Raw genomic sequence first — 22,675 nt, forward strand, 5'->3', positions numbered from 1 at the left:
CTTTTATAAATTTGTGTTTTCTTAATTCAAGCTTACGTATTTGTTTTACCTACGATAATTTAAACTAAGATAATCTTGTTAATTGAAATATTCAACTTCCAATATCGATATGGAGTCGATAAATGCTTCGAATCTACTACTACAGCTTATTCATTCATCTGAATGATTAATCGATATTTAATTTCTAAATTAAACCTCCTGAGGTGGGAGAACAAATGAAAAACATTATATTTACAAATATATGATAAAATTTGTGGTTTATTTTTGAATATATTTAATAATAATTGCTAACAAAATCGGGCTATAAACACAAAAAAATTAAGTGTTATTTAAGTTCGACAAAAATCAAAATCTATCCATCTGTTCAGATCTAAGCTACTAATAAATCCAGCACACATTTCTATTGCAGTTGCTAGATGTTCATATGCTCGAAGATAAAATATATTCTTCATAGTAAATGAAGTGGTTCTATCGGATATTTTTTCTTGCTGAGAAGTCTCACTTGTAATCTTTTCTACAGTTTCATCATTAATATCTGAAATTTCTGGTAACCGAGCAAATTCTTCGTCAAATTTGTCAAACATCTGTCCAAGAATTTGTTTAACAACTTTATACTTTTGTTCAAGCAAATCATCGTCTTCATACCATGACTTTAAACATTCTCTATGAGATTTTCTTAGAGTTTCATAATATTTCATTCTATCTTCAAATTCTTTCTCCATCATTTTTATTCTCCAACTTATAATAGAAAGGTCCCATGGTTCTCCTGGAGCCATTTCTGTAAATATCTCATTAAGCTTCGCTACTTCCGTTTGATGATAAAAACAAACGGGATTTTTCATAACAAATATTTCGGCCTCCAAAAACCTTTTTCTGTAAGGATATATCTGCAACTGAACAGTTGTAGCTTTTTGCACAATCTCTTCTAATAAATCTGTAGCTATATTTTTAAGAACATTGTTATAAATTATATTTTTTAGTTTAAATATTTTATTTTTTATTTTTGCTACATTTTCAATTGCATCCGCGTAAAGAGTAAAACTTAGCTGCTTATTTTGATTCTCGAAGAAACAAGTATTTAAAAATATTAATTCCCAGCTCTCGCTATAACTGCCTGTGTTACTAGAAATGAATGTGATTGATATCTCTTGGTTTTGTCCTGGAAAGATCACGTTTTCATTCTTATTAAAAAAGAATACCATACTTTGTGTATCTTCAAAGGGTAATTTAATTCTTTTCCAACAATATCTCAGTGTAACTGTCCCAAGGTTTTGTAAAAAGATCTTGCTCCTCCCAATTTTGTTTACTGGACAATTAAAATAATATGACCAAGATTTACACGCTTCATGGCAGGATTCATTTTGCATTTTGATTAAATGATCAATTTGTTGACCACTTACTTCTTTTAGAAATATTGTATCGTTTATTTTTACTGCGTATAATGTGCTTACATCACTGTCATTAACGGGATCATACGTTACGACGATAGTTGGTAAAGGGGCCTTCCGTTTTTGAGGAGATTTAGGCTTTTTTCCTATGATCATAATTTCATCGATTTGAGACCTGCAAGGAAAAATATATATAGTATTTAATAAGTGAACTTTGTTTATATTTATTTTGGTAGTAGTCGTATTTGAAAATTAAAATGAAGAAAGATGAAAAATGTCCTCACCGAAAAGGATCTATCTTTTTTATTTTCGGCTCTAGTTCTTTTTCACGTTTTTCTCTATAATTGATATATGACAAATCCAACTTTGGACATGATTTCCGCTTAGAAACATCTGCTATACCCATTTCCGTTTGTTGTATGTGACGAGGAACTCCGATATGTTCAATTATACGAGGACGCCCAAGTTCAGCGCGAGTTCTTTGTACTTCATATACTTGTTCACAATAACACTTTTGTTTTAACCGTTGAGGCTGTTCCCATAAAGTGTTTCTTATGCGTACTTTTTTCTCAATTTGTGAATTTTCTAGTACTATTTTCATTTCCTTATCTTCTCGCACTTTTGTCAGTAAGTTCATCGCTAAATCCGTGGGCGGTCTTCCGGTCTTTCGAGCTAAATGCTCTGTTTCTTCTTTTCTTATTTTTATCCATTTTTCCCAAACTAGTAGTTCAGGATCTGGATCAATACTATCCTTGCATATTATAGTTTTATTTCGATTCATTTGCTTGCTTTGCTTGATTAGACATTGATAATGACTAACAAAATCAAAACTAAATTACAAATGTCAGTATTAAAACGTTTTTAATGTTTTAATGAAACTTCATGAAGTATTCATCATTATTATTACTTTTAAATTTAGATGGTTAATATTTCTTATATACTGTTCTTATTATTTAAAATAAGTATATACACATAAAATATGTTGCATAGAGTATTTTAAGAATTTTGTTAAAAATATATCGAACAAATTAGATTAAAAATGAGGAATATCTTTAACTATATAAAGGTTGTCTTGTGTAGACAGTCAAATCAACAGTCATGATTTGTAATGTCAAAATGATAAATTCGAAGTACTGAAAATTAATATAAGTTTAATTACATAAAATTTAAGTGGAATTCGCTCAGAAAATCATGGTAAAACAAACAACGGTAGCTCAAACGGGTAACCTTTTTATATTAAAAATAATTTAATCTACATGAAATTATTCCTGCTATGATGGAAAAAATTATCTTTCATAATTTGATTTTGTGTTTAATATAATTTCCTTTTATTGGATCCAAATACGTCGATGTACTCGTGCCTCCAAGTTTGAACACGGATGGATGAGAATTCTGATTCAAAATGGCAAAATTTGCTACGTTTCTCATAGTTGTGTATTTAAGGATTAAGTTAAAGTTATTGTTGTTGTTGTTCCTCTAATGGATAAATAATTTAAAATGTAAGTGTGTTAATAAAAAAAAACTATTTAACAGTACATTTGAGACGTGATGGCCCGATGTTTAGAAACCATGTGGGGACAAGGTTTCCTACTCGAAGATCGAAAGCCCATGAATTCTCAATCTATTAATTTGTGTTTATTATAAACCTCGTGACTTATATGTATCGGGTTAAATTCTGACTCATGTACATTGTACACGTGCATCAACTAACTTGCTTTGAAGCCGCTTGGTGTGGGAAGCTTCTTAAAGTTTTCGATGAGACCTTTGCACCGGGCTAAAGTTGAAAGTTTACAAGCTATTATTTTAGTTTTATCTCAAAGATTAGTGTGTATAGACTTAATAATCCTATTGGTTTTTATGGTAGGCTTCGTACATATCTGATTAGATAACCAACTGATAAGTAAGTTTTGCCCGATGGGCCAAAAGGGAATACGTATCATTGCTTATTATCTCGTAGGAAGAGCGAGCGTGGTATAGGAACAAATGCTATAATATCTTAGTCATGATTAACGACCTTATGTGCAAGGAATTCATATTTTTACAATGTCAATTTGTATAAGAGGCGGTGACTATATACTATCGGTTTGTTTTCCTATTTTAAATGATTATGTGCATTCTATTTAAGAGGAGGAAGAAGAAGCCCCAGCACAGAATGAGAATGAACCACCATTTGGATCTATAGAATGGATTAATTATTGGAGTGAATTCGAAGGTAGCCTTCCGACTCCAATAGATGTTTCCATTACTGGTTCCTTGAAGTATTGGTGTCCGGAACTAGTTTGGTATAATTTTGACATATATCCTCATAAAGTGAAACTAACAAATACCGGATACACAGGTTCGTGAAATTTATCTTATACTAGCTATTTATCGTGACTCCAATAATATTTTCCCGGAAATCGTAAAAGCACTATTTGCTATCCACTCTCGTAACATTTCCGAAACTAATAATCCATATTACACATCATGTAAATCTTCGAACAAAGTAGTCATTATACTTTTACCAACGTTCATTAGAGAAAGAATATGTTCTTCTATTATTTATTTATCGATCGATAATTTAATAACCTTGAAATAATGAACTACATTGTCATTTATATCACTCATTCAATTTATTTGTAACTCCACTCCAACCGTTGGAAACAGTTTCCTACGCTACCATAAGGCATATCGAGTCTCGTACGGGCTTCCTTGGAACCGCATCTTGAGCTTACTTAGTTATATATGACGAGACCCACTGGCACCCAACCCATAGTGTTCTCTTACTACACTCACGGTCACACAATAATCGACTCTTATACTCAAGGGTTGAGTTTTTATAATAATAAAAGCCTTTATTCACTGACCAAATACTTATGAACAACTTATAACACTATATATTAAGTAATACTTATAATAAATTAAATTAATTTAGGTGGTATCTAGAATCTTCAGAGTTTTTCTTAACTATTATTTATAATCTAGTTCTGCTCGGAGCAAAATGGAAAGCCGAGAGACCATTTCTAGTTGGAGGACCCTTTTTGGAAAAACATGTGTTTTCTCAAATACATTTTCATTGGGGATCGAATATGATGGAGGGCAGTGAACATTCAGTCGATAAAAGAATTTATCCTGGAGAAATGCAGGTTATTATTTTTTTAAAGTAATTTACTGGCATATTTTATAATATAATGTTATCTGTAGTTATAATTTTAGTAGGTGGTAGGTATCTGTGCAAGATCGTCAGCGTACCGGAATAGAACAACACTAAATATTGCAGTACGGTGGCAGAATATCTGATATGTGGGTGGTAGTTTACTCGTGATATTTTCATAAATAATATTAAAAGAAACCGAAAGATTAATGTTAAAACTACATCAATGTAATAATATGCTGGATATTGTAGATAAATATATTCGATAGATTCTCAGATTAGTGCGTTCTATTATACAATTTAGCTTTAAACCTATACTAGTAGTGCTAATTCCGACTTCGTATGGGTGAAATAAAAATTATATATACTTCCTAGTTGTAATGCCTACGTCGGATCCAATCTTAACCGATCAAGACAACACATACACAAAAACATTTATCAAAATCGATCCAGCTGTTCCGGAGTTCAGTGACATACATACAAAATAATTCCATAGGTAAACACTACAAAGGTAATGAAAAAAAGTATTTGTTCACAAATAAATAAATATTACAGGTGACATTCTTTAAATCTGAGTATATGACCCAAGAAGAGGCCTTACGACATCCAGACGGAGTTGTATTCGTCTGTTACATTATTAAGGTAACTAACTTTAAATTATATAAACATGGCCGCATTAAGGGGACGGGAGGGACGTTTATTAATTGCTGTTAAAAGTTACTGATATAAAAATGACGTAAACTTCAAATCATTGAAAACCTGACTGACAGAAATGAAATAGTTCAAATCAATTTGAATAATGATAATTAGGGGCCTGCACTCCTCTGAATCCCTGGTTTGAAGGATGAGTGAGCGTAACTGAAGGCAAAACACGTAATATCTCAGTTCCCAAGGTTGGGGGCGCATTTTTTACATAAGTAGCAGACGACGCTAATGTCTATGATCAGTATTGACCACCATCAGGCGGCCTATTTGCTTACCTTAAATGTAAATTCAATTTTCCATATTTAATGAAAATAAAAAAAAAATGTTTAAACATTTGAGACAAGAGTCTCAAAAAGAATTGAATCACTTAAATTTGTAAATAGATCATAATAAAATTAATATGTAAAATGTTTCACAGTACGGAGTGAACCCAGATGATCGGCTTCAGTGGATTTTAGAAGGTTTTCCAAGAATTCAAGAGAGTCAAACAAGCACACGTGTCGGCCCTTACCCGATGTCACGTCTTATTCCGATGTTCTTTGAAGATTATTTCCTGTACTGGGGAAATTTAAATTCCGTGAAAGGAGATAACTTCGTCGTAAGATGGTTGGTTCCGCGGATAACTTTGTATGCCTCCTTTGAACAGGTCAGTTGAAACAACATACAAAAAAATAACCGTTGATCCTCGTTTTATACATTACGAGTTTTCGTTCGCGACTTTGCTCGCTTTTTAGGTACTGGTCGTCTGCTAAGTATAAAAAGTGTATGTCCTTCCTAGGGAAACGACCTCGTTTCATAAAAAATTTCATCCTATAAGGTTCAAAGGTTTAACAGACAGACAGACTGAATGACAGGCTAAGTTAATTTCCCATTTAATATATTAGTACCTATAGACAGTGTTTTAGTGTTTTTTAAAAAGTTATTTCCTCGATTCCCCGTTTTAATTTTCCATCCTGAATAGAATATCACAGTTATCATAGACAAGAAGAACCTGCGGCTTTACCCGAGCGAAATTAATAAAACTTTACCAACAGCACAAACCATTTTACCCCCTCAAACTAACTCCATACCAAATTAAATCTAAATCGGGTCAGCGTTGTAAGCTTGAAGAGGGAATAATTATAGTTTTGTTAAAAGTAGTAAAACCTATTTTACCTGCAAACTTTTATTGAATAGGGACTTCTAATTTAGATCTGAATACATAATTTATCATAATATTTTTCTTACCATTATAGTTGTTTTGTATAATTAGATTATTTATTTATCTACTAATAAATGATGTACCTAAGTTAATAATTTCAGATGAAAGAATTTCGGAAACTGTGGAATCCTTGGGACGAGCCAAATTTACGTAATTTTAGACCTCTGCAAGAGAGACAAGACCGCCATGTATTTTTCCTTAGCCCGCATTGGAGTCAATACAACTCATTGCTACCAATACCTAGGATACCAGATCCTTCAATTAGTATATTGTCAACGGCATATAAATTACATCCTTGGATGCTACCACCACAAAACTCAGACTTATTCCCACAGGAAAATGAAAATAAAGAAGTTATAATTGAACAGAAATAATTGTTCAAAGAAATAATCGCTGTATACATAATACTTATAATAAGTATACATAATACTTATCAATCAAATTATTCATTGTTCATTATCTTTTAGTATGTTGTGTTTGTCAACTCGTAATGTAACAGTCTTCGATTCGATTTGGTGCAAACTACATTCTATTTTATAATTTACTAGCGACCTGCTCCGACGTCGCACGGGTGCTATGCCATTTTTTAATCTTCTTTGCGCAAATCATTGAATTATGTTTCGTTTAAACCTCGGGACGCCTTTAGTAAATAATTTGTTTATAAAAGAAACACCAGGCAAAAGAAAATAATGTGGTTGCAAGATTTTATAATGTTTTAACGTAATATTATAAAACAATAATATTACTATAGTCGTTTAGTTCGTCATTTTAAAGTACTTTAGACTTATTATTAAAAAGTGAATAGCGTCAAATAATGAATAGATATACCTATATTATATGTACCTCAGTCCGGCTAAAAAAAGCATTAACTTATAAAAATATTATGCTTAATTTGCAGGTCTCCCCATAATGTTTTTCTTCAACGTCGGGCACGAGATGAATAGTAAACACCAAATATGCAAGTTTACCCTGATTAAAAACCGATGGTTATTTAGGTTCATTAATGTTTGTTGTGCGTGATTAACACATTTGGAAAATTGACAATCAATTCATAAACTTCATAAACTCTCGAAAATCCACTTCAAAAACAAAAGCTTCACTAAAACTAAATTTTGTAAGACATCTAAATTATGCGAATAATAAAAAACGTAGAAAGAGGGGTACTGAATTGACTTGAAAATGTTTTATAAGTGTAAGTTAAAACGCATAGGACATAAAAATCTTTAAGTTTGGCTGTTTGTTATTTATTTTTGCCATTCCCTAGCGATGAACTAAAAAAAAATGACAAACTTTAAAATGTCACTGTCACAAGTCGTTGTCACTGTCAGTACCAATAGGTCTTCTTTCAAAAAGTCGAAAACATCGTAACTTGGGAAAGAAAACAGTAGTTACCCAACATGTTAAGAAACGTTTTCCGTAACAGTCGGTGGCTGGCACGGAGAAAAATCAATAGTTCGGCGGTGCCGTCTTTACAGAACAATCCTTTAAAGAAAACTTTACAGTCGCTATATTATTATAATAATTCATGTAGTCGGCTATTCAGTTCGAGTTCTCAAGAAAGTCAAATTTCGGACAACTTAAACCCAGTAGTGTACGATAAAATATGTACTGAAACATTGGAATCTCTTTCCGAATATTTCGAAGAGTTGATAGATCAATCATCTAATTTAAAAGGAGCTGATGTAACTTTCAGTGTAAGAACAATTCAGTCATTCTTAATTTTTATCCATATTTATTCATTTATTAACAAAATATTGTTTACATAAGTCCTTGAATGCATTACATTATAATTGATATGTTAGTTGAATTGTTATCAAAATCTAATTTGCTATAATAATATTACAGGATGGTGTTCTGACGGTAGCTTTAGGATCAAATTATGGAACGTATGTTATAAATCGGCAATCGCCCAACAAACAAATCTGGCTGAGCTCACCTACATCTGGACCTAAGAGATATGATCTCATTTTAGATAATGGTGGATACTGGTTGTACAAACACGACGGAATCACGTTGCATCAACTTTTACAAAGTGAACTATCAAAAATTGTAGACAATGCTGATTTTGGAAAGTGCAGTCACTCTTTAGTATAAATTATTTTAATTTTGGAATTATATAAATAGGTTTCAATTTATTTTTTGTTTTATTTATTTTTAATTAAAATGGAAGTAATAGAGGATGGTAACATTATGGACAGGATACCTATCCTGTTGCAACGGGACTTAGAATATTATCAGGTAATGTACTTTAAAATAAAAGTACAGTAAGCATATTTTAATAACAAACATTTAAATTCTACATATATATAGAGACTGACAACATTATAAATAGTTTTATAAATGTTTTACAGAAAAATCAAACAGTGTTATCTGAAAACATTTGTCGGAGTGTAGTAGGAGGAAGATTAGACTTCCCGAGGAGTGCATCATTTGCTGCTGTTAAAATTGTATTATGGTTGGAAGAAGAATTCACTATTGCCTTTCAGTATGTATTTATAAAAGTTTATAAATAAATAGATATCCTTAAAAAAGGGCTTTAATAACTACTAACAAACAAAATTAAAAAACAAAACCCATAACAGATTAAATAGTATGAATATTTTTTTTAATATAATAAATATAATGAGCTGCCCATCCTTAGTTTGTTTGGGTAAGATCTTTTAATTACATTCCTAATGTCATTTGTCAGGTCCAATCTAAAATATTCAGGCACCCACTTAAAATAAATAAATTGAAATCAATCCAACTGCTTAGGCGGAGTTCAATTATATGCAGAAGATTTAAATATAAAAAAATTGTATTTATCTTAAATGTTTGTATCACTGTGATTCAGATAAAATTGTTATATGCTAGAATAAATATTAAAATAACTTACACATTAAAATTAAACATTTTAAGGCATGGCTCTGGGATGTTTGTGATATTAGATAATGAAAAACAAGATGGTGGTGTTGCCAAAACATCAGATCCTGATAAATTTGCACAATTAGCTACTAAATCAAGTGATGCTCTCCTGGGTAAGTTTTTTTTAATTATTATTTAAGCTTAACTAGCTATCGTAGGTTAGAGTGTGTGTTTGTGTGTGTTTTTGTCTATCTATTTTATTATTTTTCTGTTACTTTTATAATGATTTATTTTTAAATATAATGTATTGTATTATTATAATTATCTATATATAGATATATTATCTTTGGTCTATCAGTTGTTTTATAAGGCCGCAAATCTCGAGCTCTAGGGTTCGAACACTGGGTCCAATAAAAAAAAAAAACATTTTTGTATCAAGAAACCCTCGTAGAAGGCTGAAGTTAGAAAGTTGACAGTGTTAACATTCTCGTACCGTTTCTTGGGCCGGCACCTTAACTGTCTCCGAGTGCTTGGAATTGCTTATCCATCGGAATATGAGGATGAGGGAATACAAAGAACACTTATGTTTACGCACAGCTCCATCTTAAGCACTACAAGCACCGTAAATATTTCAATGCTCCAGGATTTAACCGAAAGTGGTAAAGCGCCACCCAGTACACGGCGCCGGGTGTTTTTTAATTAAGATGGGCCTTTACACACACAATTGTATACCCATTAGAATAGTCGCTGTGGCCGAAATAGGGCAAAGAGACGCATTTCATCATATTTTTTTTTAATTCTAGAAGGATTTATAGATGTTATTTATTTTCAGAACATCTTCATGTCCTTGCCCAAGAAGCACTCGATCATGCAGACTTACCAGTACTAACGGCTACTTTAGGAGCTGCAGCTCTCTTGAAGAACACTCTCTTTTGCTACGTCCAACACGTTGAAGACTCTGGCAATTCCGAAAGACATTCAATATTACAAGTAAAAATATTTAAAGTACAAAATTTCGCACTAAATTTTTTCAACCCCGTTTCCATTCAAATTCACGTGAATTTAAAATTTGTTAAGCGATTTTATATAGCCGATTGTGATTTACGTTTCGTAGACAATCCTACATTGAGTAAGTAAAACTAATTGTTTCTTGAATATAGTAACTAGACGTATACGAAATTTGTATGTTCTTTTTGATAATTGGTATGTTTTTTGTAACAAACTTAATGTGCTTAGATTTTGTTATATGGCGGACATATCTGCTATAACATAAGGGTAAAAAAAAAATGTGAAGATCAGACTGGTGAATATTATTGTGTGTGAACCATTCATGCACCAAACATAACCATCGGCGCTGTAAGAAATATATTAAGCAATCCTTATATCGCCAATGCGTAATCAGCTTTGCTAGCAAATATGTTATGTCCCTTGTACACTGGCTCACTCATCCTTCTGACCGAAACACAATAAAACGTATCGCATAGCTCTTTGGCGGTAGATTATCTGAGGTGTGGGTGGTACCACCAGACGGGGACTGCACAAAGCCCTATCACCAAGTAGTTAAGGATCACATAGATATTACAGCTGTATAAAATGCCTTCAAAACGAGGTCATGGGTTTTGTAAAATCAATAAATTGTTTTAGGCTTGTTACAAGCGCTACAGTACCATGTCCGAAGCTGTGGGCGAAAGAGTGCTCGATCTTCACAATCGCGTTCTGTCTCTGTATATACTGCAAGATTCAGGCGGTAGGCCGATAGACGACCAGTCTAATGCTGTATACGAATCTGGTACCCCGTCGGTTCAAGGATGGTGGTTGTATATGAACGGTGAGATTCATTTCTAATATCTATAGTTTAAGATTAAGTATTGAATCTCTGAGCATTTAACACTTTTAATTTTAATTCCAAATAAGATTGATAAAAATAACAACGATATTTGCCTTGAGACACCCGGTTAGAACGAAATTAGAGAAAAACAAAAATATTATATTAAACCGTATACAATAGAATGAGACGGTTGTCTAGAAGGGGCATAACGCTTGTTCCTTACTTGACGAGTGCAAATTTATTCTTCTGTAAGCCGAGTAAAAGAACTTCGTTCCAAAAATAATGTATTTTTGGAACGAAGTTCAACATTAAGACGAATCCTCATTAGTGTTATTTATATTATAAACAACATTGTTTATAATTAAATTAAACGTCGTATTTTTAATCTGTGATACTCTGTGATATGGCAACACATTTACTCAAAGGCATAAATACTGAGTTTCTTGTCGGTTTTCCTCAATTAAATTTTCGATTTTATATTATCAGTTTGAACAAATCGGTCCAATCCAACCCATTCGAAGATGTCAATGGATTTATATAAAGTAGCTATTTTTTTACATTAACAGCCTGTCAATTTACTACTGCTGGGCTAAGGCCTCCTCTTCCTTTGAGGAGAAGGTTTGGAGTATATTCCACCAGGCTGTTTCAATGCGGTTGGTGGAATACACATGTGGCAGAATTTCGTTGAAGACACATGCAGGTTTCCTCACGATGTTTTCCTTCACGCCGAGCACGAGATGAATTATAAACACAAATTAAGCACATGAAAATTCAGTGGTACCTGCCTGGGTTTGAACCCGAAATCATCGGTTAAGAAGCACGCGTTCTAACCTCAACTTTTAATAATTTGTTTATAAATTGCAGGTAGCAAAAAAGATCTATGGGATACGGTTCCACCGAAGATGGCACAGAGAATATTTGCCGGCATGTTGAATGAAACTCTTACAATACTCACAGTCCGATATTGCCAGGTAATCTATGTCCGAAATTATCTACATAATAATTATATAAACTAACCACGCACGAAAATCTAAATCTTTATTCAATCGGTTATTTCAACTTCAAACGCATGAGATATAGAGCCCATTCCGATCGAAGAAGTAGTTGAACGACGCCATTCTTAGAGAGTCCATATTAATTTAGTAAAATAAAATCAAACTTTGACTACTTTTTTTATATTAAGCTAGCTATTTTAAAAAAAGTGCAGATTTTTGGGTCTTTTTAAAAAAAAAAACTTCAAATCTTGCTAGAAAAAAAATAGGCAGACTTTGTCTATGATAACCTTGGCCTAAATAGTTTTGAATTGCCTATATTAGCTTCTTTCATTGAATATCATAAATTAATAATTCAAGCTATGTGTCAATTAAATGTAATTTTTTTGTCTTTACCTGTGTAGCCTATTCCGATCACAGAAGTGATTTGAATAGGCTATAGGTACTTGCGTCCGAAGCAATTCGACGCATACTTACGTCAAATTCAAATTTGACCTTGAAAAAATATGGAATTAGCTTTATATGTTATTGGGTGATATGGCTTTGTGAAAGTCCGTCTGTGTCGACTCTTAATATATTCTACCGCCGAACAGCAATACTAGAAGTTTTCGAAAGGTGAGTTCACCAGTGTAACTATAGACACAAGGAAACGATTCGCGATGAAAGTCATGGTTAATGTTAAATGTCAATGTCTATGAACAGTGGTTACCACTTGCCATCAGAAGGCTATTTGGACTTCGTCCTAGCTATATAATAAAAAAAGCTAATAAAATGTTGCACTGCTGGAATAAGGTCTACTCTGCTGGAGAAGTTTGGGAGCATATTCCACCACGCAGCTTTAATAATTGTTTGTAAATAGTCATGTGTTATGGTGGCACTTTTTAAATATGAAATAAAAGACTCTGCTAATAAACACGGCGTCTCGCAGACGAACACGACGGCTGCGACGACAGCTCTCCTCATAAACGACATACTGAACATTCTTCTCTGTGTCGCGCAACTGTTGCCCGCGATATGCTCGGACGGTTCGCACTTGGCCGGCTTAGAATCTTCCGAGCAGTCACGTGACGTGAGGGACGTTCACGCGAAATGCAATGAATTGTTCAAGTGCATGGTATACAGGGGGTCGGATTTGCATTTTTTACACCAGGTACGATACAGCTGGACGATTTTATGTTCTACTTATTTATTTATACTTAACGAGAAAATTTAATTCACGCTTATCGGAGTTACTCATGTAAAAATATTATATAATAATACTTTCTCCTGAACACGCTGTACCTTCACGTATATAAGTTTTATGTATACTAGTTTAGTCGTTTTGCCAAATACGCATTACAAAATAAAACGTCATTTCTTAGAATAAATCCATCCTAATGTATGTATACGAAAGTTTGGTTTTTTTAACAAAATATGCACCTTACTTACTGTCCTGAGAATTAAATAATGCATTGTTTAGTAAGTGGGGCACATAAGGCTGAAGTCTAATATATATTTTGGCCGAATTTCGACTACGCCTGCCAACTACAACGACTAACCATTTGCGTATGAGATATTTTAGGACTATTATACTCGGAACACTATACTGGACTATAACTCAGAGGGATTTGTTATTTCCACTTTAAAATATTTCCAATAAACAAATTAAATTTTGTCAATTAATTCTTCTCAAACGTTGTTAATTTATTTTATTACGTCTGTTTTTCAATAAATAAATAAATAATGAATATAAATATTGGACAGCATCACATACATTACTCTGACTCCAATGTAAGTAGCTAAAGCACTTGTGTTATGGAAAATCAGACCCAATACAACATAGAAAACTAATGAACTTTTTCTACATCGACTCGACCGGGAATCGAACACGGGACCTCGGAGTGTCGTACCCATGAAAACCGGTGTACACACTACTCGACCACGGAGGTCCCACTCGGGTGTACACACTTGTTTTTTAAATATTACTTTTATTTTTTATTCGTAAAATTATCTTAATGGCTTTTGGTTATTTGTTTATTGAATCGTGTACATTACAGGTATTTACAGAAGAAGAAACGAATCTCACCAAAGACACCGCTTACCCTTGGTTCACGTTCGTAAGTCCGACCCTGTTTGACGGGCTCGGTGACAAGACGGGGAAGACTACGCAGGATCTGTCTACAAAAACTGCTTTAGGGTTGGAATTTACGGTCCTTTTGGCGCAACCGCAGCCGTCTTGGGCCTTAGTTGTCAAGGTTAGTTTCTGAAACTAAAGAATTATCTACGAGAAGTTACGATCAATGAATCGATGTAATCCTTTAACAATAATCGCCCTTATTTCAATATCGGTTAGACTTAAAATATCTCAACTTGATTTTCATTTATTTTCGGTCCTAATTACGTCGCGTGGTCTCCCATGTTTAAATGTAGGACTACGAAAATGATATATTTTTGAAGTCATATCTTTTTATGGGAGGGTAAACAGTTTCGTTACGTAACGCGTTACGGCGCCAGTCTATCTGGCTTCCCTTTCTCTTACGCATACGACACAAGTTTTCATGTGAATATTCAAGAATTGTAACTAAGAATAAAATATATTTTATAATCAATAAAAGTACATTATCTTTTCTCAAGTTAAACAATTTTAATATTAAATAGTTCAACTTTGATAAGTTTAAGTTATCACTTCTGCCGGGCGTCCCGAAGGCACATTTATTTTTTAATATAAGATATCATCTATTAAATAAAATAAACGTAACTTCATCTAATCCGGGATAATACCTAGTTTCCCATTAAGAATCGTGTCTGGCCGGATTATTCTCATCAATACTACTGTGACTGCGTCCATAAATTGACGGTATGGACGACATTTTAGGATATTCATGCCGTTCAATTTACAATGCCTTGTGAGAGAACGCCAACTGTATTAGTTTACGTTAACGTTAACGTTTCCGTTAGTTCATATAAATCTTCGATAACTTTTTCGTTCGTCTTTTTCATTGTAGGTGCTTATGATGCGAAATTGTCACTTAGCCAGTATCCTATTGATTGATGCGATGCGTAACATGTCGAAGGATAACTCCCGTTGGCCAGCCGACGGCCTGTGGTACAACGTGAGCGGCTGCCAGGAGAAGTGTCAAGGATTTTTGTGTACCGCTGATGGTTTTTGTAGATTCAAGGGCGATAATAATGGTATGAAATGTAATCATTTAATTACTAACAGTATTTAAAACGGGCTATTTACCATGTTTATTAGTTTTATTTGGTGGAGCTCGATATTTCGACATTATCTACGAATGTCTTGTTCACGAGTCTCGTGCTAGTAATAAAAAAACCCAGGTTAATTTAAAATCCTTTAATTTTTTGAAAATCTTATATTTTTAGAGATTCCTTATGTGATGTCGTAAAAACACCCATTTTTTTGCGCTCACAATGCAAACGCTGGCTAAACCCTACGAGATAGATCAAAATAATGTACTACAGCATTGTACACCTTAAAAAGATCTTCAAAAACCGACAATAACCATTTTTTTTTCCTTTAGATTTTACGAGAAATAATGATTTATTTACGAACTTATTTTGAGCAATACAGCATTAATCCAATTAAATACCTTAAATACATTGTGCATTTAATATAGATCAATATGGCATTGAACTGACTGAAAAATCTGTGAACTTTGTAGATATATGAAGGCATTCTGTAGTGTGTTTAGTATCAGCATTGCACCCGTGGGAAGCCGGGTCGGATCGCTAGTATATAGATAATATAAGTGAAATTCGACTGACCGACTCACGACACCTCGTAAATAGATCCGATTAACATGAAACTTAGCAAAGCTTCCAGGATTAAAAAATAGTTATAATTTCCAGCGGGCGAGCAATACGCCCGTGCGGTCGGTGCGCTCACCTACGTCTTGGTGACGATAGGAAGTAAATCCGAGTTAAAGTCCACGCTCTGCTACGCTTTGGAAATGTCGGGTCGTGAATGGGCGGCTTGTTTGGACAAAAGACAGGTTTGTTCGATACTCGACTTTATTGTTTTAGAAATACGGTTTGCAATGACTTTTCCCGTTGATTATGGTTTTTGTTTTTGATATGTATATTAACAATGAAGCTAATTTAAACAATAGTGGCGATGCACCGAAGGCGTGGATAACTTAATACATAATCTCTAAAGAGATTTATTTATTTAAGTACAAATAAAACATATTTATTGATGAATAAAAGTTCAGTCGGTGATTGTAGTTCAGCGATACACTTTCGATGGCCAGATGGCGCTACATGTCTTTGAAATATTTAAGTAAATGAAATTAGAACTCTTTATATGATTGATCTTCAAATCGGTTGCTTTATTGATGTATAACATATCGCCGATTCGAACAGCAGTATTTGAATAGGCATTGATAGTTGTTCATTATCAAAGTAAATAAAACAATGTTTAGTATGATTCAGTCTACGTGGCTTATAATATGAAATTATAGCAGAAGAATAATTTTCCAAGTCGGTTCATAAGAGGCGGACTTCTGAGATAACAAACATAAAATAAACAATCGAATCGAGAGCCTCCTCCTTTCTTTGAAGTCGGTTAAAACTAAATAAATAACGTGAATTTGCCATCAGGTCTGGTGTGACCGTAGACCGCCATGGCTGGCAGGTCTGTTGTCGGTAGTTGGCACATCCTTGCAATTCGTTCCCCTCGTACTCGTTAACGCGGTACTGACAGGCGCCTCTATGTACCAGGTGAGATGTTTTGTGAGACCCTCCACTTACCCCCCTCCACTTTGTATATTAAATTTTTTTTTTTTTCAGACCATGTCATTATGTCTCACGTGCATATCAAGAATGCTAGACTGTATTCCCCGTTGTTTTATAAACGCAGCGGCCATATTGGAAGGTGTCCTGCCTTCGAAGGTGAATCCAGTCGGCGGGTCAGTATTACTGCAAATGTTGGTAACGATAACGTATGAGGAGCTACAGAAGTGGGCTAAGATGGAAATGATCAAGGAGAGGAATGGTATGACATTATAATATATATAACTTTACCTCGATAGCCAGTCCATGCTTTGTCAGTCTTAGGATCTAAGTTATATCTCTATAGTCTATGCCAACCAGAACAATATTTGACATCGAATGACGCAAAATCATTGGAGTTTCGATAAGACAAGATTTACTTAAGATAAGATTTACTTGGTGGTAGGACTTTGTGCAAGTCCGTCTGGGTTGGTACCACCCACTCATCAGATATTCTACCGCCAAATAACAGTACACTGTATTGTTGTGTTCCGGCTAGAAGGGTGAGTGAGCCAGTGTAATCACAGGCACAAGGGACATAACATCTTAGTTCCCAAGGTTGGTGGCGCATAGGTGATGTAAGGAATGGTTAATATTTCTTACTGCGCCTTTGTCTATGGGCGGTGGTGACCACTTACGATCTCGTGCGCCAACCGATGCCATAAAAAAAAATAAGACTTTTGAAAGTCGACGAAACTGTTGTCGGAAATTTGGAAGTACAATTCAAGTGACTATTAGTGGTTAAGTGGACCAGTGTTGTATTATTAATAAAGATATATTAATCAAGTACTATTGTGTTAAGCGGTGCAAAATATAGCTGAGCTGTTGGCGAATCGCATAGCAAACGTAAATCTAAATTTGGTTTATCTTAATTTCACCTTTGATTGGAATAGGCTGTAGTATCAGTTGACTGTCCCTAAGTACTTTACATACATAACAACACAACCCACCTCTATATACAAAATTCTATGAGCTAACCTAAACTACACCGTCGGTTGCCTGGAAGAGGTCGCTATTAAGCGATAAGGTCGCCAAAATTGTACGCGTCTTTTACTAAGGCTGGATCTATGTTGTATTTATTTATTTTCTCTGTGTGTTTTACAATAATTGTATAAAGTAAAGTAAGTCCTACTACCGCCAAAATGAATACGTATATTAACTAATTTACCAAATTAAATTTACCATAGAATATAATCATAAGTTAATATTATCTATATATCTATACTAGCTTTATATAAATATTGTATATTTCGAATCAATTTATATTCAATTATAACTTTTGTAAATTCATTTTATGCCGTTTCGAAATATGACTTCACTGAGAGTTTCGCATAAATCGAGATGCCGCCACTGTTGCTGTCCTTCAACAAGATTCAGCTCGGGCGTCGGTAGATGGCGTCGTCATTAATAAGCTTAAAGTTGTATGCTTTGTTTCTAGTTTCCAATGGCGATGCCCATGATATGAATGTCAGACAAAACAAGACGAAATCGAAGCAAGTACGGACTGTGACTTTCAATCGGACGAGTAAGTTTTATGCTTACATATTTGAAACTGGCCCGTGACTGTAGTCAAAACTATTATATATAAAGGTGGATGGTTCAAAGAACTGTCAGACGTCAGAGCGGTATAAGAACTGTTACCGAGTCTGACCTAAACCATCCAGGGATCTCAACTATGTGCACACAAAAAAAATTCTCGAAATCGGTTTAGGAGGAGTTCGGTTACATACACACGTTAAGAAGATTCATATATAAAGATGAGTTTTATAGTTTTGCGTAAAAGTAGGTAAGTGTTAAATATTCTAGTGTACTCATGATGGTGGCACGAGGCAGATATATAACTCACCTGACGGAAAGTGGCCGGTGCGTTGCCTACCTTGAGGAAAGATTGGGCTCTTTTCTTGGAGATTCCTAAATCATATGACACGGGAACCAATTTAGTCCGGAAGATATTTTTGTGACAACCCTTGAAAAATTTTAGCCAGTGGAAGTCGTGATAGCTTAGTCGGTATTTCGTGGCAGAACAAAGGAGTGACCTACTATCAGTAGTTTAGTACACATGGTATTGTTGTGGTGTGTGGTGTTGCCAAGGTTGGTGGCACACTGGTTATGAGAAGAATGGTTCATATTTCTTGCAGGAGGTTCTTGGCGTGTAGGAATGTTGCAATAGTGACCGCTTAGCATCGGGTGGCCCATTTGCCAGACAAATTTTGGCATAAAAAAAACCTTGCGACGATTATATAAAATTATTTAATATGTTTCAGTGACATCTTCTTCGGTCTCATTCGACGGTAGTCACAGTTCGCCATCTTCCATAGCGCTTGCTATCGCGGAAGCCCTGTGTTCAATCGACGAAGACCATAAACACACGTCAGAAATAGAAAATTTGGTTATTCAAACAAAGAAGCCTTATCTCTTAAGTGAAAACTTCGGACTTGAAGATTTTCCAGAATTCGCAGAGTTTTTTGAAGAGGTTCGTTTTGAAAGTTTAATTATATCTATATTTTTTATTTTATTGTGTATCAATAGACTTATAAGCCTTCAACTTTAAATATCGATTCGCCTTTAATGAACAATGTAAATTAGTGTGTAAATAAAATGGCCATAAGTGTATTTTGTGTCTTCCTCGAGTTATCACAAATTGATTATTTTCCACCAAGTTTGTTCCACCAAGTTGGTCCTCTGCAAGCCGGATATAGATGTTTTAGAATTCCCTTCCACTCTGCAGGTTTCCTCGTGTTGTATTTGCTAAATAAGACATGTTTTTATATATAATTTGTACGGTCTACTGGATATCTGGACGGACCAATGGCTCCATTACTTTGCATTGCAAGTGTAACTACAAGTACAAGAATTATATCATCTTAAGTCCCATTATATCCCCATATAGTCCCATCGGCACATTGAGCGTGTAGGAGTAGTTTATACTTATTACAATGCTAGTACCTGTTATGAATACTTATTAATAGTTTGTCCAAAATTTCATATGTAAAAAACAGTTGCAAGATTTAATCCACACATACGAAACATTGTACGATCACATACACCTCTACAACGTCCTGCAGGGTACGGTGCCGGCCTCGAATTCAGAGCGGGCGAGCGACGCCGCGGCTCTGACGAGTCAAATACACATGACCTCGGCGGGGAGGGATAGCTTGAGAGTGAGTTTTAAAGAAAGAAATGGTAGTCACTCTTTCCAATTAAAAATAAATTACACGCAATGATCATATACAGTTACATTTATGTATCCTGTGTGACCTTCAACGAATATATTAATCACTTTAATAATTTATATAATCTTGTACAAAATAATGAGCCATATTTTTTTTGTTAGGCGGATCGCTTGTTTATTTCCACAAAACCAGATCTCTAACAATTTTTCAAAAGCTCGTATCTCGAACACTATATCGAAACGTTGGATTGAATAAAAAAATGAATTATCCCGACTAGGTGATCTACGACCATCTACAATTGCACTCTGAAAGGATTTTCACGGAATTGGCCTTGCAGAAGCAATCTGATACGGGAATATCATTGAACAAGGCGCCTCTGCTGTACATAATGTTTCATATTGGAAAACGACCGTTTGATCAGGTAAATATGATGATAAAGGCATTTCCGGCAACGCACCTGCAAGCCCCCCGGTGTTGCAGATGTCCATGGGCGGTGGTAGTCACTTTCCATCAGGTGAGCCTCCTGCTCGTTTGCCACCTCTAACATAAAAAAAAAAAAGATTCGAATACATTAGCGATTTGCTTGGCTTTGCACAATACTGCCCAGCTAGGTACCATACACTCATAGAATATTCTTCCGCAATACTCAACGTGTTCCGTTACGAAGATCGTGTGAGTCAATCTAACTTCACGCACAAGGGTCATATTAGTTCCCAAAGTATTTGGCTCATTCACGATGTTGGACTTTCTTAATGTACCCATGGGACCTTGACCTTCAGATGACCAATTTTCCAGCTCGACTACCTATGTGAAATAAAAAATAGATTTATTATAATTAGTTACTGATAAACGTTCATTCTTAGCAATTTATGTCTCTCATGTAAATAAATAATTAAAGTAAAAATTGTCAATTTACCTTTTTTTTTACTCATATAATTATAATTTGCACACTTAGCTAGATGTGATCACATTTATGTCACCAGTACCTTCAAGGAGACTGGACGATGCCTTGGAGTAAGTTAGTCACCCTCGCGAAGGCGTGGTCGGGAGTGGAGGGGGCCAAAGGACACGTGAGCCGACGGGCCGACGTGCGAAACGCTAAGACGAGCAAGGATAAGCAGGTCTTGGAGCTGTATAGTGTATTCAAGTCACCGCCAGAGGGCCTCTTGTAGATTTTAAAAGATATATCTTTCAATAGTTACCTTATTGATTGCTACTCGATTAAATCATTATTATTTATAATAAAATTTTTGATCATTTTCTGTAGTTTTATTCGTTTCATTTAAATAGTTACAAATATTTCTAAATATTCCTTTATAATTAAAAATCTAGTCTAGCCATTAACAAAGGGGTAAATAATTATATATATATAAATAACTTAATTCAAGTGGTTATATTTCATGGATTAATAAATGTGGTTTAGTATCGGGCTGATGAATATTCCGCGTATGCGACCTTCAGTGACCGTCGCCATCGTGCAAAAAACTCTAACAAAAAATAGTTTATCGAAAATAACACCTCTCCAGCGCAATTAAAAATTGCGTTAATTCATATAATTACTTGTAACTGTTATGAGAAATCTTATTGAAAATATTGTTCATGAGATGCAGCAAACTCGAGTTCAGTTTTGTTATCATTTTACAAAATCCACTTGGACTATTTGAACGATTCTCGTATTGTAGAATTCTATTCAGGTTGGTTAAGAAGTGCCTTTGTTCAACGCTAGATGGCGTTGTAAGATGATAAAAATTTCCACGTTTTGAATTGATATGAAATCGCACCAAGCGAAGAAAAAACTAAAACCCAATTAAACTTGCCTCTAACCGACACGGTAAAACGAGCTTAGGGCAAAGGCGTTACCAAAAGTACTTATTTATTGGAATATATTTATTCCATTTTGTATGTAATCGGTCTTTGTTGAAAAACATCAAATCAAATCAATTTTATTCAAGTAAACTTCACAATTAAGCGTTTTTGAATGGTCAATATATAAACACTACCACCGCGACCGTTTCGTAAAGCAGCCTCCAGCGAGAAGAAACGGCAAGAAACTCGCATAGTTGGTCTTTTCAAGTAAACAGTTTTTCACAGTGTTCTGTGATGGAACCTGAGCCTAAATCCAGGCGTTTTTTTTTTAAAGTGTCTATTTAATTTATTAATTAATTTAGTCATAATAACATTTTTAATTTTTTTAAACGGTAAATTGATTATATTTCCCTGTATCTTATTATATATGCGTATACCATTGCCCAAAAACGTTTTCTGTACCGTATGCAAACGGAAAATACGGGTTACAAGTATATTTCTTGTAGGTATTAATAGTATGTATATCAGCTTTTATGGAATATTTTTGTATATCGCGAGGAAACACTACACGTGTCGGATTAAAATCGATGGCATATGTGTCCATTCATAAATAATTATATATTCTAACGTCAAACAGCAATATTTAATACCTTAGTATGTGAGTAAAGAATAAAACAAAAAATACTAAAGTCCACGCTTTCTTATCATTAATCGAATCTTATTTGAGTAATATATTTTTTTATCATTGTTTTTGACGTGAGATTTAAATTTATTAAACGGCCAAGTTAAAAATAATCATTGAATATTATTATAGAAACGAATACTGTGCCCAAGG

The 22,675-nt window shown here is 34.3% G+C and overlaps 4 protein-coding genes across 4 annotated transcripts; 3 read left to right on the forward strand and 1 right to left on the reverse strand.

The window, feature by feature from the left end:
- Positions 1-329: 329 nt before the first annotated feature.
- Positions 330-2,169, reverse strand: LOC113392191 (MYCBP-associated protein-like). The gene is made up of 2 exons (XM_026628486.2): positions 1,673-2,169; positions 330-1,563 (listed from the first exon to the last, which is right to left on the reverse strand). The coding sequence occupies exons 1-2, from the start codon at positions 2,167-2,169 to the stop codon at positions 330-332; spliced, it is 1,731 nt and encodes a 576-aa protein (XP_026484271.2).
- Positions 2,170-2,957: 788 nt separating this feature from the next.
- Positions 2,958-6,808, forward strand: LOC113392190 (carbonic anhydrase 2-like). The gene is made up of 6 exons (XM_026628485.2): positions 2,958-2,970; positions 3,514-3,726; positions 4,353-4,513; positions 5,077-5,163; positions 5,645-5,872; positions 6,529-6,808. The coding sequence occupies exons 1-6, from the start codon at positions 2,958-2,960 to the stop codon at positions 6,799-6,801; spliced, it is 975 nt and encodes a 324-aa protein (XP_026484270.2). The 3' UTR covers positions 6,802-6,808.
- Positions 6,809-7,749: 941 nt separating this feature from the next.
- LOC113392181 (frataxin homolog, mitochondrial) lies at positions 7,750-8,562 on the forward strand. Its single transcript, XM_026628470.2, has 2 exons — positions 7,750-8,121; positions 8,273-8,562. The coding sequence occupies exons 1-2, from the start codon at positions 7,825-7,827 to the stop codon at positions 8,519-8,521; spliced, it is 546 nt and encodes a 181-aa protein (XP_026484255.2). The 5' UTR covers positions 7,750-7,824; the 3' UTR covers positions 8,522-8,562.
- LOC113392179 (uncharacterized) lies at positions 8,432-21,229 on the forward strand. The gene is made up of 17 exons (XM_026628466.2): positions 8,432-8,665; positions 8,779-8,912; positions 9,326-9,444; positions 10,104-10,261; positions 10,916-11,099; positions 11,964-12,070; positions 13,020-13,241; positions 14,128-14,325; positions 15,076-15,262; positions 15,941-16,083; positions 16,691-16,810; positions 16,880-17,084; positions 18,300-18,386; positions 19,126-19,334; positions 19,927-20,022; positions 20,312-20,455; positions 21,018-21,229. The coding sequence occupies exons 1-17, from the start codon at positions 8,591-8,593 to the stop codon at positions 21,204-21,206; spliced, it is 2,577 nt and encodes an 858-aa protein (XP_026484251.2). The 5' UTR covers positions 8,432-8,590; the 3' UTR covers positions 21,207-21,229.
- The last annotated feature ends 1,446 nt before the right edge of the window (positions 21,230-22,675 follow it).

This window comes from Vanessa tameamea, chromosome 7 (assembly GCF_037043105.1).
Source record: "Vanessa tameamea isolate UH-Manoa-2023 chromosome 7, ilVanTame1 primary haplotype, whole genome shotgun sequence".
NCBI lineage: Eukaryota > Metazoa > Arthropoda > Insecta > Lepidoptera > Nymphalidae > Vanessa > Vanessa tameamea.